Source organism: Trachypithecus francoisi, unplaced genomic scaffold, assembly GCF_009764315.1.
Source record: "Trachypithecus francoisi isolate TF-2019V2 unplaced genomic scaffold, Tfra_2.0 Lachesis_group14, whole genome shotgun sequence".
In the NCBI taxonomy this organism is placed as follows: domain Eukaryota; kingdom Metazoa; phylum Chordata; class Mammalia; order Primates; family Cercopithecidae; genus Trachypithecus; species Trachypithecus francoisi.
The window spans coordinates 62,092,011-62,108,307 of NW_022681459.1; the positions used below are offsets into that span (position 1 = coordinate 62,092,011).

The window sequence follows — 16,297 nt, forward strand, 5'->3', positions numbered from 1 at the left end:
TTGAGAAGCACTATGGTTAGATCACCCTGGGGCCATCTAAAAGTGGGTGGGCAGTGGCTGGTGCCAGATATTTGAAATGCGGTGAGGCACAGCAAGTGGTGAGGAAAACCCAACCACTGGTCCAACAGGAACTGGTTTTTCTCTGGAAGCTCCAAGCTCCCAAGTCACATAGAATGTTGCAGCTAAACTTGGGGACAATGTGTTGGCTGCTGGTTGTGTGACTGGTGAGAGGTGCTGGCTGGACCCTCCTCTGGTGCTGAAATGCTATCAGGTAGAAACTAGGGCCCGTGGGGACACATGGGGAGGGGCTCCCCCTGGCAGCACCAGAGGCTGAGGGGGGTTGAGCTCCCTTTCCCCCGCCCATTCATAACGTGGACAGTTTGGTTCTTGTCCTCTTTACCTGGCTGCTAACAGCCCTCGTTCCTTGTGGGTGTTTGGGTGACTTTCCCGCTTCCTTCTGAATGGAGGCATGCTGACGAGCAAGGGAAGGACGCTTTGGCATCTCAGTACAAAATACTCTTCAGTAGCTTTAGCTAGAACAGAACACCGAGTTCCAGGGGTTCTGAAAGCTCTGCTCATACCGCCCTGCCCATGGGGTCAGCTCCTGCAGGCTGATGACGCCTGTCACCCCTTGGTCTCGTTCTCATTCTCTACCTGAGGGCTATGCGACACAGACACCAGACACAGCCTGGCCAAACAAGGACACTTTGTTTTATTACTGCTTTCTTGAGAAGTCTTTCAAGGCATAAAATCTCCACCAGAATCCAATCACGTACCTCTGTCTAACTAGAGCTGGTCCTCCCACATCATCAGACAACTGGATGAAGTTTGTGGGCTGTTTAAAGCATATGGTTTGTAAATATTGTAAAATCAAATATTACTTTTGGCTTTTATTTACTGCAGCATTTCACATTACCTAGCACCAAAATAGCTGAGGAGGTCTTCTCTGCCTTTGTTCTTTCTCTTGTTCTTTTTCTTATGCTTCTTTGCTCCCTGCCTTCTGTAGCAGCGGTTTCTCTGCTCTGATTCTTCCTCTCCCCACTGCCTGGCCCTCCTCCTGTACTGTCTGCCCACCAACTCCACACCGCTCTCTTCCCTGGCCGTACTCACCCTCTCCCTTTCCTCCCCCTGTGCCTCTCACGCTGCCCCTTGATACTCCTGGGCGTCTTAGCTACCTTTCCCTCTCTGCTTTCACTTCCAAAAGCTGCAGGCACTCCTTCCTCAGGCTCGACTCCCCACCTGCCTCCACCAGGCTATTTTCTTTTCCCTCCCTATACCCACCATGAGTTCCTTTTTTCCTCTTTCCTCTAAAGGAAACATGGGGATCAGAGAACTGTAGAATCAGAGTCACAAGGGACACTGCTTGTGCTACACTGGCAGTTACTTCTGAGTCAAAAAATCTTTCTTCTCCAATCACCTGCAATAATGGCTGCTCCCAACCCCGTCCCTCCTTAGAGCAAGAGAGGCTGGGGAAGAGAAAACTTCCAGGCTCCCTCACCAACACTTTCACCCCTCTTTCCTGTCTCACCACACAGACACACAGATGCACGTGCACACATGCCCACACATACAGGAATGCACACATATGCACACACAAGCACACATGTATACACATAGGAGTGCACACATATGTGCTTGCAAGCACACATGTGCACACCCGCAGGGGTACACACCCACACCCACAAACTCCGAGTGCCCTTGGTGAAGAAAAGGTTTGTGCCTGGCCTCCTCTAAGGCCCTGAGCTTCCTCTCCAGTGTTTCCTTCATCCCTGGCCAGGCTGACGTGTGCTGCGCACCTGCAGGGTGAGCACTTGGACACGTGATTCTAGCTTGAGGGGATGGAGAGGGACAGCCATGGTGGGGTTCCTTACTCCAGGTGCAACTCTTGGGTGGCAGGGGGACAGCAATGGTCAGAGTGAACAGGGAGCTCATGTCAAAGCCAGCTTCCACCTGGGGTCATATTTAGTCAACCAATCCACAGTCAGTGCTCTTATCAAGTGGGCTTCTTTCCATGCCACTGGGCAAGGCATCTTCAAAACAGAAAATCAAGAGGGAAAATGAACACAGCCCTGAAGACACACTCTTGTAACCATAAAACAATGACTCTAACATTCAGCATTCTCAGCCAGAGCTTCTCCAAGCACTTTATGGAATCTAGGATGCTATTGCCTTCATAGCTGGGGAAATAGAGGTTACACTGAATAAGCTGCTTAGGGACCGTGGAAAATCCCCCAATTTCCCAGGACTTGGCTCCTCACATTGGAACATTCATTTGAAAGACCCAAGGAATATTAATTTGAACAGAGATGAATGTCTCAGCTAGGTGTTGACTAGGAGGCCAGCCTCGCACAGGCAGAGTCTCTCCAACCCCATCCTGCCTCCACATCCCTGCTCAGACTGGCTTGGCTGCCCGTGGCACTGAGCTGCACCTTAATTCCCAATGCAGCAGTGCCCACCCCTTGGAGAATAGGAGGAGAGCTGCCCTGCAAGCCCTCCAGGTGAGCGGGGCTTACAGGTCAGCTAGAATGTGCCCCACCATATTCAACCCCATCCTGTTGTTCTGTGTCCAATGCCGAGGTGCGGTCTCTGCTTAGCTGTTCTCCGTGAAAATTCCCAAGACAAGGACGAAGCAATGACAGCTGAAGGCCAGGACGAAGCTCCATTTTATCTCCCTGCCCCCCTCCCAACTCCCCCACTGCCTTCCACACACCCCTGAGGGGAGCAGAAAAGCAACTGTGAATATTCTTCCCCACCTGAGTTCCCTTTTGCATCAACTAATTACCAGCCCAATTGCCAATAAATTACTAGTATAAAATGTTGTGTGTACACAGGCAGATGCAGATAGATTTATGTATATATAGTCATGGAGTCCAGCCTTTTTTCCTTGCCCCCTTCCTTGTGGGCGGCTCCGGACAAAAAGCTTCTGTCCCCTGAAGGGTTCATCGGGTCATGGGTGCCACGTAGTTGGCAGGGAAGAGGCCCAGCTTGTTGTGCAGGCGGCCGGTCCACCAGGACGGGTTGGAGCTATCCAGGACCTCCACCACCTCCCCGCTGTGGAACCCCAGCTCGTCATCCTCCAGAGCCTCAAAGTCGTACAGCGCCCGGGCCCACCGCACTCGCTGTTGGGGGAAGCACAGAAGAAGCTCTGCTGAGCTGTGGGCTGGGCAGGCAGGGGAGGGTCTGCTGGCTCCTCCCACCACATCCAAGTCCTTTGAGAGCAACATTCCCTGAAGGCTGACCCCTCTGCAGCTTAAAAAATCTTTTTTGTAGAGATGGGGTCTCACTATATTGCTCAGACTGGTTTTGAATCTTTGGCCTCAAGCAATCCTCCTGCCTTGGCCTCCCAAGTAGCTGGAACTACAAGTGTGAGCCACCATGCCCGGCTACCCTGCTGCAATTTAAATCAGATACCTCTGCACAGGCCTGAGCAAGAAGTTCCCAGAATGCACCAGCGTCACTCTGGAGACTCAGGACTTTCACCAACAGATGTTACTGTCCAAAGCCCGAAGAGACTCCCTGAGAACCACTCTCTCCACATCAATACGTGGTATTTTTATCTTCTTTGAGTGACAAACAGAATGGCAACATGCCCCAAAGAATAGCCCTTGGTGTTAGGGCAATCAAGTCATGAGTCAAGATGGATCACAGGCCAGGCACGGTGGCTCACACCTGTAATCCCAGCACTTTGGGAGGCTGAGGTAGGAGGATTGCTTGAGCCCAGGAGTTCCAGACCAGCCTGGGCAATATAGTGAGAGCTTATCGCTACAAATAATATACCTAGCTGCTTGGGAAGCTGAGGCAGGAGGATCGCTTGAGCCTAGGAGTTTGAATCTGCAGTGAGCCGTGATTGTGCCACTGCACTCACACCTGGGAGTCAGAGTGAGACCCTGTCTCAAAAAACAAAACAAAAAAAAGATGCAATGATCAAGGCAATGGTAAAGGACTATGATAAAGACGATAAAGAACCAGAACCGAGGACTATGAGAACAGGGAAGGCCTGGCAGGCACCAGACTGAGATCAACAGACTGGACGGTGCTGGCTCAGCCCCAGGCCTCCCCAAACATTCCATCCCCTCTCATTTGATCTGTGTATGCGGTTTTTTTTTTTTTTGAGATGGAGTTTCTCTTTTATTGCCCAGGATGGAGTACAATGGCACAATCTCGGCTGGCTGCAACCTCCACCTCCTGGGTTCAAGCGATTCTCCTGCCTCAGCCTCCCGAGTAGCTGGGATTACCGGCATCTGCCACCACGCCCGGCTAATTTTTTGTATTTTTTTGTAGACATGAGGTTTCACCATGTTGGCCAGTCTGGTCTCAAACTCCTGACCTCAGGTGATCCACCTGCCTCGGCCTCCCAAACTGTTGGGATTACAGGAGTGAGCCACCGTGCCCAGCCAGATCTGTGTGGTTTGAGTTTCTCCTGCCTCATCTTCTCCATTGAGCTCTGTTCCAGGGCCTTTCCTCAGGGATCCCAGAGAGGAATGGTTCTCATACCCCTGCTGCCTGGAGCTGCACTGGGTCTGTGTGTCTCCGATGCATAAGGGCCGCATTCATTTCACTGCCCAGGCTGGTGCCACAGTGCCCGTCGTTTATGTCAAGGCTGCCTCCTCGGCGTTCCTAGGAACATACAACAGAAGACCGGTCATCCCGCTGCCAGGACATCTCCCACCGGTTCCCCCAGTGCCTTGCTCAGATGCCATCCACACAGCTGGTATATTCCAGGAATACTTACTGGTGATGACAATAAACCTTCCACGCTGAGGGGGAGGAGGACCTAAGGTCTAAAGGGACCTTAGATTCTGAAGGCAAAGAAGGCAAAGGTGGGTTTTATTTATTCAGTCAAGAAGTATTTATCAGGTACCTACCATGTGTCCAGTAGCAGACACAAGGGAAATATAGCTGGAAAGAGAAGGTCTCTGGCTTCATAGAGCTTCCATTTAGAGGGGGAACCATGCACATTTAAGTGGTAAGTGAGCAGAGAGAAGAAATGTCTGTGTCTGCCCAGGAAATCAAGAAAGGCTTCACAGAGGAGGTGATGCTTGAACTCCAGCTTAGAGGAGGGGTAGGACTGCCCAGGGCGGGGCTCATCAGGCAGAGGGATCATCATATAAAACATCACAAAGGCATGAGAGGAAGCGCAATGGACCATTCGGGTAACTAAGGTAGTGTGGGGCTGCTGGAATGTATGTTTGCACGGGGAGTCGGTGGGAGGCAGCAGGGATGAGGCTGGGGAAATAGATTCTGGCAACTCACAAAGGACTTTGTGTGCCCTGCTAAGGAATTCAGGAACGATGAACGTATTGTCCATCTCAGTAAGCTGCCTGAAAACCCATCGGGAACAAGGGTGGGGGCGGATAAATAAGTAATAAACAAGGCTCTGTTGTGGGTATTAAGCCTTTTTTTCTTGTGGATCTCGACAGCCAGATGGGTTAAGGGGCATGAATAGATTTGGAAGTGTGCTGATAGGAAAATGAAGCAATTGTTCACTGAGTCCTCAGGGGAAGTGTGTGTGTGTGTGTGTGTGAGTGTGTGTGTGTGTGTGTGTATGTGTGTGTGTGTGTGTGTGTTCAGGCGGGAGTCATTTAATTCACAGAGATGTCTTTGCCAAGAGCAGTTTCCCTATTTCTGCCATTTGCGGGGGGGTCCTGGGTCTTCATCATGAACTCTCTGAGACCTAAAGAGGCTGGGCCAGGCCTGGAGGGGAGGCAGGTTCTCCTTTCCACCGTATTGTGCCCACTGCCTTCTTTCCAGATACCTGGTGGAAATGGTGGTGCTGCAGATACCGCTGCTGTGGGGGCTGCTGCAGCTGCTGGGGCGCTGGGGCGTACTGCGGAAGCTGTAGCTGGTGCTGGTGCTGCTGCAGGGGAAGGGCTGGGGGGTGATCCGACAGCTTCCGGTTCATCGAAGGCCGGATTTCTTCTCCCACAGCCCCACTGAGGTGTGGGCCTCCCTGGGACCGCCGGTCCAGGCTGTTGCCCCGTTGACCCTGGGAGAGAGAAGAGAGATGCTGCAGATGCGTCCTCCTCTCTGATCTTCTGGCCCTACCCCACCCTCGGGCAGTTGTTCCCAGACCCGGCTCATTCTGGCTCCAAGAAACAGCTGGTGGGTGGGGGCAGCTGAAAGAGAATTGATACTTCAGACCTTTACATTTTCCAAAGTGGCCTCTATATTCTCAGATCCTCCCAGTTTTAGGAGTTCAGGTCTCTGGTTCACAGACTAACACTTTCTGCCTGGTAGCCATTTAATCCATTTCCAGGGTGCTTGTTTTTTCTCTGTGTAATCAAGCTGAAATATTCCACTTTACTGATACAATGCTGCCCCTTCTTATCACATGTTGCCACACCGCTGGACATCCTCCCCTCCAGATGAGCTCCACTGTTGACTTTGCGTGATTTTGAACTGTCATTTATGGCCTGGTGATGGAGACCTAAACAGCAACATTCTTGCAATGCCGTGGGAACCAGGCCTGCCGCTGGGGAAGAAGTAAGGCCTTTTCCCCAATGTTAAAACAATCTTACGAATCAGAAATACCATATTGTTATTTTCATTTAACAAACAATTACGTAGGACCCTGGGTGTGGCATATACCAGCCACTGTTCTGAGCGCTTTACAAATACCAACTCATTTAATCCCGTTTAATGCAATTTTTTATTGCTTCTCTTATCTCTGAATGCACATCCTAGTGAGTTAATACCTCTGTTCGTTTCCTGGTTAGAGTGATTCACAAGTCTTGGCTAGCCTTTGTTTTCCTTTCTCAACTTCTGTGTGCATTTGGTGGGAACTTCTTTTCTCCTTTGGCAGTAACTTCTCAGGCTTAAAAGCAACTAGGGACTTGAAAAAGGAGGATTTTCTTGACTTCCCCAAAGCACACATTGCTTTCACAGTCTCAATACCTTTTCAGATAACCTGTCCCTAGGATTGCAGCTATTCTAGTGAATGCTTCTTCCTATGATACCTGTCTCTTATAACCATGTTATTTCCTTTGAAAAATAGTCTATAAATTGGTGTATGTGTGTGTGTATGTGAGAGAGAGAGTGTGTGTGTGCATGTGTGAATTTACTTATGGGAGGCAAGTTAATATTTTCTTAGTGCTTAATATGGACCAGACTCTGATAGTGCTTAGCTGTAGTAACTCATTTACTCCTCACAACAGCCCAGTGAGGGAGGTTTTATTGTTCTCTCCATTCTACTGATGAGAAAACTGATACTCAGAAGGTTTCTTAACTTGGCTAGGGAATACAGGTAGCTAAGTGATTAAAGCAGGATTTCATACCAGGTCTGTCTGACGCATTTCCTTTTAAAGCAATACTCTGTATTCCAAACAGTTCCAACAGCAATAATTCCAAGTGCAGTTTTCTCCTCCCATGTCCTCCCCACTCCCAATCCCATCATAAAACTCCAACTGCTGAATTAATTCCTGAACTCTAGGCTATTCCCTAATGTCCCCGTCTGTAGCACCCCCAACTCCTTCATCTTGGACAACTTTTGAGCTAGGTTGAAAACTTTGGTGTAGCAATGTCTATGAATAACAAAAAAACAGCACCTGTGGTAAGAACTGATGCTTGTTGAGTGCAGTGTGATGAGGAATGACATGTAGCTTGGGATACATTATCTTCTCCAACCTTCACAGCCATCCTGGGAGGTAGATATTACCATTATCCCTACTTTATGGATGAGGAAACTGAGGCTCAGAGAACTTTCCAAAGTCACACAACTAGGAAGTGTTAAGTTGAGATCTGACCTCAGCGCTCTGAGCCCTGTCTTTCAGTATACTCAGAGGATCTACCCATCCTATGCATTTTTCCTTGTGGTTCCCGTGAGAAATTGGGCTGCCTAAAATCTCTAGACTGGGGTCGATCGGACCTGGAGCATACCTGGTCTTCTCGGGTTCTGTCTCTAAGGAAGATCTGCTTCTGTCTGGAGATGGAATTTGTCCTGTAGTAGTCCACCAGCTTGTTTAGGGATGGAAACTTCTCAGTCCACAGAAAGTAATTACCCTTGTTGTCTCGCATGACCTTGAAGTGTTGAACGTCATCCTCATGCCTGGAGATCAAGGCAAAACGAAATTGTATGTTACACGGTGATAATGTCACCACCTCCAGGCTGCTCGCATCTGGGATGGTGGAGTCCTCTTTCGGCAGGAGATGTAGATATGGATGACTCACTCATCACTGGGCAGGTGGGCCAGCCCAGTCAGGCTTCGGCAGGAGCTTTGCAGGATGGACCACTTAGGATACAGGCTATGCTAGAGGGGATTTACATCAGCAGAAGGTAATCAGATGAGCTAAAATTTGTCTTGGACACTGGAACTAGCCTTTTACAAGAAAAGCAAGTTCCAAGTGCCTTAACGACTAAAAGATCAAGGACCTTTTCACAATGTTTATTTGCAAGATGTCAGTGGGGTCATTTCAAGCTCCTATTATCTTTCTGTTACCAGAAATACTTTGAACCATCTCCTTTAAGCTCATAAGCTAGCACTGGCAGGTAAGAAGCTGCTCTCTTTCCTAAGAAATATGTCACATTTTTTCTCTACGTAATAAGGATCATCTTGGTTTATGTTTTGCATAAATAAGGTTACAAAGTGTTTTCAGCTTTTGGCGAAATAGCTTTGTATGAAATATAGAGTTTTTTTTTTTTTTGTTTTTTTGAAATGGAGTCTCACTCTGTTGCCTAGGCTGGAGTGCAGTGGTGCGATCTCTGTGCACTGCAAACTCTGCCTCCCAGGTTCAAGCGATTCTCCTGTCTCGGCCTCCTGAGTAGCTGGGATTACAGGAACCTACCATCACACCCGGCTAACTTTTTTGTATTTCTAGTAAAGATGGGGTTTCACCATGTTGGTCAGGCTGGTCTTGAAGTCCAGACCTCTGGTGATCCACCCGCCTCGGCCTCCCAAAGTGCTGGGATTACAGGCGTGAGGCACCGCGCCCAGCAAAATGATAGAGTTTTAATTGGCAAGGATCTTGGAGATTGTTTAGCCTTGCTTCTCCATTTTACAGATGAGAACACTGAGGTTCAGAGAGGTTCGGGGGCTTGGCCAAGGTCACTGCTGAGTGGCAGGACTGAGGCCAGAACCCTGAGTCTCTGACTCCAGTCTAGTGAGCTTGCCTGTCACGCCACGTAAACATGATAACTTCTTTTAGATCAGCACCTTCTGATGCCAGTCTGGACTCACAAATGATGGGATACATTTGAACCAGGGCTAGAGAAAATGGATTTTATCCATCTAGGAAGGGTGGACTGAGCCTTTACCATTAGATCCAGTTTTACTTTATTGCCAAGTCATTCTCTTTTGGATGTAAAGTTTATTTTCAAATGACATACATTTATATCTAAAAATAAACCAGCACTAGTGATGCCAATTGTCTGATGTAAAAGAAAGGTCAAGAATTTTAAAGGGTCTTGGAGAGTAAAGACACCTCTGAGAGTAAGTGGAGGTTTCTTAGAGATGGATTTAGGGATCTGTGTTAAGAAGGACATGGAAATTCTGACCCTCAGTCTCATCTTATATGCTGAGATTTGCTCATAGCTGGGTGAAGCCAAAGGTTGTACAAGTGGCCTCTTGCTTGACTGATTTGGGGTGGTAATCAACATATTGCAATCACTGCGTGGTCTTCCCCTTGGTTTTGGCCACCAACGGATACTTTCTTCATTCTGAGACAACATGGATCAACTCAAAGTCATTACCCTTCACATCCGGGTGAGGAGGAGGAAATATTCTTATGATATTATAATTTTTCATCCACCACCTCAAAGAACTCAGAGTGTGAAACACTGACCCTTTTACTCTCATAAGCTGTAAGGATGGATGTGAGAGTTGCTGCTGATCATCTGGGTCTACAGGGAAAGGATGGCCTGACCATTGTCTCAAGCCTGAAGAGGAACAAAGGAAAGGATGCGACTCAGGGCGCTGGACTCCAAAATCTGGTGTTTTAGGCCCTTAACAAATGCAGAGTGACAGAACTACAATTAGCTCTTAATTATCTGTGCCCATGACAGATGTAAAAATAATTAACAATGATTTTGCTTTGGAAAATATTATACTGCATTTCTGCAGAAGATGTGATAATGATTACGGTAATTGTTACCATAACTAGAAGCTTCATTGCCTCAATATCAGGGGAAGACTTTGGTAGAAGGCAAGGCTGACTGTTTTGTAGAATTCACTTTAATAAAACAAATATAAAACATAGTTCTGGGTCCGGGCACAGTGGGTCACGCCTATAATCGTAGCACTTTGGGAGGCTGATGTGGGCGGATCACATGAGGCCAGGAGTTCAAGGCCAGCTTGGCCAACATGACGAAACCCCGTCTCTACTAAAAACAACCACACACACACAAATTAGCCAGGCGTGGTGGTGCGAACCTGTGGTCCCAGCTACTCGGGAGGCCGAGGCATGAGAATTGCTGTGAACCTGGGAGGCGGAGGTTGCAGGGAGCCGGGATCGCGCCACTGCACTCCAGCCTGGGTGACAGAGCGAGAGTCTGTCTCAAAAAACCAACAAAACCACAAAAACCATAGTTTCTAGCTGAAAAAGCCAGAGTCATCTTCATGCAAACCAAAGGCCCAAGAGATACCCCTCAGTCTAACAAATTACTTGGTCAAGTTTATGATGGGGTAGAGAGGGGAGGCTTAAGAAATAGATTTGACTTGTAACATATATACATACATGTTAAATATAATATATGTATAATTGTTTTTTCTAATTATATATGTATATAATATATGTAAATAATCTTTTTCTTTTGAGACAGGATCTTGCTCTGTCACCCAGGCTAGAGTACAGTGGCACGACCTTGGCTCACCACAGCCTCAACCTCCCAGGCCCCAACAATCCCTTTACCTCAGCCTTCCAAGTAGCTGGGACCACAGGCACGCGCTACCGCACTGGGTTAATTTTTTTATTTTTAGTAGAGATGAGGTCTCGTTATGTTGCCCTGGCTGGTCTCCAACTTGTTGGCTCAAGCAATCCTCCCACCTCAGCCTCCCAAAATGCTGAGGTTACAGGCATGAGCCACAGTGCCCAACCCTGACTTGTAATATATGTTAATGGAGCCAAATTTCATTAATTAAGACCTAACAAGATTAGAATTTGTGATACATCAATATTGGCCTGAACTAAAGCTTACCATTCTCCAAGTTATGAAAATAAGGTTTTTCTTGAGGAAAATTAAGAGTTTAAGCAAGATTGCAAGGGCAATGCTAAAGAGACCACTTTAAAGGTATGCAGGCATACAAATTGTTGACCTGTTATTTTTAAGTCCTTCCTACCTATCCTTTCAAATATCCATTCTTTCTAAATAGCAAAGTGGCCACAGTTTATTGCTTGAGACTGGATTTCTGTCCTTAAAACAAAGCCGCATGCCTTTCAAAATATATTGAATCAACCAGATCGGTATTTCCTGTCAATAACCTGACAGTAACGTTTTACTGTACTTCTCCTGATCTGCTAACAGCATTATATTCTTGCAGTTTCACATGTGGTCAAGTCTGATACGTGACTTGCGATCCCCAACATGCTGACCACACACAGTGTTCCGAATTGGGCTTCTGAGTTTGGGGCTGTGTAATGTCTACACATGGACTGAGTCACTTCCTATGGGGTGCTGCACCTTAGTGAGATTTCGCTGTTCCAGTCCTCCCCCACTCCTGGCCGTCCTTGGCTCTGTTCTCTTGTTTTCGGTTTTGTTGTACTGTACTGTGTTGAAGTAGCCTTTCTTTTTGTTCAGCTGCCTACAACTATATATGTATTTGTTGGGGCTCAGAAAATGACACCCCTTGGCATGCTGAGTGCTTTGAACCAAAGGAGACTGGAAGGCTTCACAAGTAGCCTTGGAAGCAAAGTCTTCCTTTGGCCTTTTCCTGACCTCCTGTCTCCCTCTCCTCTTTCTCCCCGTGAGTGAGTCATAGAAATTGGAATTCCTCTTCCCCACAGTGGGTCAGAGAGACTAGAAAGGTCACTATTAGGGAGGCCAAGGCAGGAGGATTGCTTAAAGCCAGGAGTTTGAGATCAGCCCAGGCAACATAGTAAGACCCAGTCTCTACAAAAAAATAAGTTGAAAAAATAATATTAGCCAGGTGTGGTGGTGTGCACCTGTATCCCCAGCTACTCAAGAGGCTGAGGTGGGAAGATGGCTTGAGCCTGGATCACAGAGGCTGTGGTGAGCGATGATTGCACAACTGCACTCCAGCCTGGGCAACAGATCAAGACCTTGTCCCCCCACCCCCCCCAAAAAAAAGAAAAAGAAAAAGAAAACAAACTTGGGACAGGCCTTGTTCAGTTTCCCACCTCAGTCTGTTACCTTAGATCAAACCTCCTTTGTCCAATCCCATTTTGACAGGGCTGTCTCTCCTTTGTCGAACCTAAGCATGAACACAGACGGCTTTCCCTGCGTTTTGAGTCTTCATTTTTGAAGGCTTCTGTGTCACACGAGTCTTTGGTTAAACAAATGTGTCTGGCCGGGCGTGGTGGCTCAAGCCTGTAATCCCAGCACTTTGGGAGGCCGAGGCGGGCGGATCATGAGGTCAGGAGATCGAGACCATCCTGGCTAACATGGTGAAACCCCGTCTCTACTAAAAATACAAAAAACTAGCCGGGCGAGGTGGTGGGCGCCTGTAGTCCCAGCTACTCCGGAGGCTGAGGCAGGAGAATGGCGTAAACCCGGGAGGCGGCGCTTGCAGTGAGCTGAGATCCAGCCACTGCACTCCAGCCCGGGCGACAGAGCAAGACTCCGTCTCAAAAAAAAAAAAAAAACAAAAACAAAACAAAACAAAAAAAATATGTCCACTCTCTTCGTTAACCTGTCTTGTAGGAGTGTCAGCTGTGACTCCTCTGATGGGCGAAGAAAGGTGCCACACCTTTTCCGCCCCTGTACATCCTACAGCAATGACTTGAGATTTCTATTTTTCCCTGACTCTTCTTCAGATATGCATCAATCATAAAAGAAAAGGTTAAGATTTAAACCCCCAGATGGATCTGGACAAGTGGGAGTTCTCCTCCTCCTACCCCTCCTTCCTTCCACAAATACTCACCGAGTGTCTCTGTTTTGTGCAAGACACTGTTAAAGGCATAAAGATGAAGTAGAGGAAAATCCTGCCCTTTCAGAAGCACCTGGGCTAGAAGGGGAGGCAGACGGGCATGGAAATAATTTTGAATACACACCAGTGTGCTAAGGAGTGGTGTGCGTGTGTTCTGGGGAGGCACTGGGAAGAGCAAGTTGTGAAGTTGCTGCCATGCTTGGCCCCTAGGCCACCATGCTTCTGACCATTGGGTCATCTTCCAGAGGTCCCTTCATGGCTTCAGCATTCTGGGAGGTTAACAGGCTGAGAAGGGTCAGGGCGGTGTCAGGAATGGTCAGTACCTGACAGAGATGGAGAAGTCCCCTGGGGAGCTCTGGCTGGCCCGGATGATGAAGAAACCAACCTCCTTGCCCATGAGTAAGTTCTCTGCCTGGTGTCGAGAAAGGCCTTCGTGAAACCATCTGTGGGGCGAGATCAAACAAGAGGATCAGGATGAGACACAGGAGTGACAGGAGGGAGACATGAAGAATAGGTGACCCAGAGGGAAAGAGGCTGGGGACTCTGTACAATAGGGAGCAGAGAGAGACCAAAGAGGGGCCAGGGGCTGTTTGAAATCAAACCAGTGCTCTGGGCAGCTTTCAGGAAAGGCGAGGGTGCGTTCCCCTTGACTCACCCTCTTTGTTCCTTCTCTCCAGGAGAAGTCTCTCTCCAGCCTGGGAAACAATCATGGAAATGTGTCGCTGCACCAAAATGGGGCAGTGTGGGAGTGACTCACTGCAGGAAGCAGCCGCCTGCCGGCAGCTGCGGAAGAGATAGACCAGAGCTGCGGGGACAGAGGATGCACCGGGGAGGGAAGGGAAGGCTTCAGGCACTGGGGCCAACCAGGTGCAGCTGGCTGAGCAGGGCCTGGGGTGCTCATGCCTGCACTGAGGCCTCAGTGGCCTAGAGGCTCCTCCCTGGGCATGAAAGGAGAGTTACAGCCCAGGGTGTCACGTCACCTAGGCAGGCATGGAGCACAAGGGGGCTTTGCTCAGTGCGCCTAGCAGAGGCTGCAGTGTTTCTAGGGAGTCCAGTGTACACACTTGGAAATGAGCGAGGCTGGCAGCAGCCAGAGAGTGGCGTCTATACAACAAGATCCTGGGCCCACCCCAAAAATCCAGGCTGGGAAATAATCTTTACTGTGGAAAAGAAGAAACAGGAAAAACCGCTCTATCAGCAGAACGGTCAGGGTGGCAGCCCCTGGAGGTACAGCTGCACACAGCGTGGCATGTATGAAATAGGTCAAACACACAGGGCCAGGCAAGCTGTGGCTGCAGCCTCGAGGCAGGAGGCCAGAGACCTCTCTCGACCACAGACAAGCAAAATGAGGGTCTGCAATCACTCAGCGGCCAAAGGTGGGACTGTGTCACATTGCTTCAAGGTGGCTGCTCTAATTGCTGCCACCAGAAGGTTCATATGCATGTTCCTTGAAGATAAAAGCCTGTCAGGCCTTGGCTTTGGATTCCTTTGTGAGCAATTCTCTGTGTTTTCTAGAATTTGGGAACCTGAGACAAGGGTAGCAGGAAGGAGGTACTTATTGGAGACTGAGTCCCCCTCCAGGACTGAGGGGGAAGGTTGGCTGTGCTCTGAGGGGGCTGAAAGCAGCAGTTTCTGGTGACCTGGAAATTCTGCCTGAGTATTTGCCACACAATTCTACAGGGCTAAACAAGAGACTACCACACACACCACTGCCATGTGTGGGAAATGTAACGGGGATGGGAAAAGGAATGCGGTATGCACCACAGCAGCCGTATCGCAAAGGAAATATTTTAGAAGTGAAGGAGATTTAGGAAATACACATTTGTCCTCCGACTGCAATCTGATAGGGGGCTTCTTTCAAGATTTGTAAAAATTACCACACACTGCATATTAGACATGAGTGGTTATGGTTTCAATATTACATATTCATTCATTCATTCAAAAGCTTTACTGAACATCTAGTACTGTGCTGGGCCCCCTCCTGCGCCCTGGGGACATGGTAGTGGGCAGAACAGACATCTACCCCTGCCCTCAGGGAGCTTACATTCTATTCGAGGGGGACACAAACAAAAGAACAAAATAATTAAGACCTGCAGTGTGCCAGATGATGGTAAGTGCTGTAGAGAACATGAAAACAGCGAGGAGAGATGGGGCGCTGCGGGTGAGAGATTAATGTAAGGTATGGTGATGAGAAAGACCTCACTGAAAAGGAAACATTCTAAACCTGTAGGGGACTGGGGTGTGGGAGGAACCAACACAACAGACTGAGGAGGAGAAGCCAGGGCAGTGGGAGGACAAACGGAGGAACGATGTTCTGGGGCCAAAATGAAGGTGTTCCAGTGGGAGGGGGATCCCCAGGGCAGGTCAGGCTGAGATGACTCCTGGGAGCTGCAGCCCATGGTGTGCCTGGTGGGAAGGGTCGGGAGATGAGGAGTTGGAAGTAGCAAATATACACACTCCTTTTGAAGAGATGGAGTGGCAACCGGAAGGGGATTTGATATTAAGAGTTTTCTTGTTTTATTTATTTAGTTAGTTTTTTTTTCTTTGAAACAGAGTCTCTCTCTGTCGCCCAGACTGGAGTGCAGTGATGTAATCACAGCCCACCACAGCCTTGAACTCCCAGGCTCAAGCGATCCTTCTGCCTCAGCCTCCCAAGCAGTTGGAACTACAGGTGCATGCCACCACGCCCAGCTAATTTAAAAAATTTTTTTGTAGAGATGGGTCTCACTATGTTGCCCAGGCTGGTCTCAAACTCCGAGCCTCAAGTGATCCTCCTCCCTCAGCCTCTCAAAGGACTGGGACTATAGGAATCAGCCACCACAAAACCCACCTGGCCTCTGGGTTTGGTTTTGTTTGTTTGTGTTTTGGTACGTTGGGAGAAATTGCAGCGTGTGTGTTTGCTGACAGGAATGATCAAGCAGAGAGGGAAAGGAGGTTGATGTGGGAGAGAGAGAGGAGAATTTCTGCTAGAAGCACTGACAGTTCCTTCCAGCCAGCTGCAGGAAAGGCCGACTGTTTGAGCACACTTGCGGGAGGCAGGTGGATGTGGTAGGGGTGGGGTGGGGGTGAGGAATCTGGGAGCTTCACTTCTGGTGGCTTTCATTGTTCCAGAGAACCTGGAATCAAGGTCACAGGCTGAGAGTGATGCAGGGAGGGGCTGGAGGTTTGAGGAGCAGGTGGGGTATGCAGAGGTCACAGAGCAGATTCCTGGGCAGCATCAAGGGCCCTGTCAAGGTCAGTGGTCATTCTCTTGGTTTGGC

The 16,297-nt window shown here is 48.7% G+C and overlaps 1 protein-coding gene across 14 annotated transcripts in view; it reads right to left on the reverse strand.

Moving 5' to 3' along the window:
* Positions 1-689: 689 nt before the first annotated feature.
* The window catches only part of GRAP2 (GRB2 related adaptor protein 2), a 74,502-nt gene continuing 58,894 nt past the window's right edge, over positions 690-16,297 (reverse strand). For 13 of the 14 annotated variants that reach the window (XM_033233877.1, XM_033233876.1, XM_033233881.1 and 10 more), the window contains 5 exons: positions 13,361-13,480; positions 7,876-8,044; positions 5,756-5,986; positions 4,495-4,617; positions 690-3,119 (listed from right to left, as the gene is read on the reverse strand). In XM_033233877.1, coding sequence (XP_033089768.1) covers positions 2,940-3,119; positions 4,495-4,617; positions 5,756-5,986; positions 7,876-8,044; positions 13,361-13,480 — 823 coding nt within the window. In that variant the 3' untranslated portion in view covers positions 690-2,939. Of the gene's footprint in view, positions 3,120-4,494; positions 4,618-5,755; positions 5,987-7,875; positions 8,045-13,360; positions 13,481-13,692; positions 13,843-16,297 lie in introns of those variants that run through there. The other variant, XM_033233885.1, reaches the window with a different exon arrangement.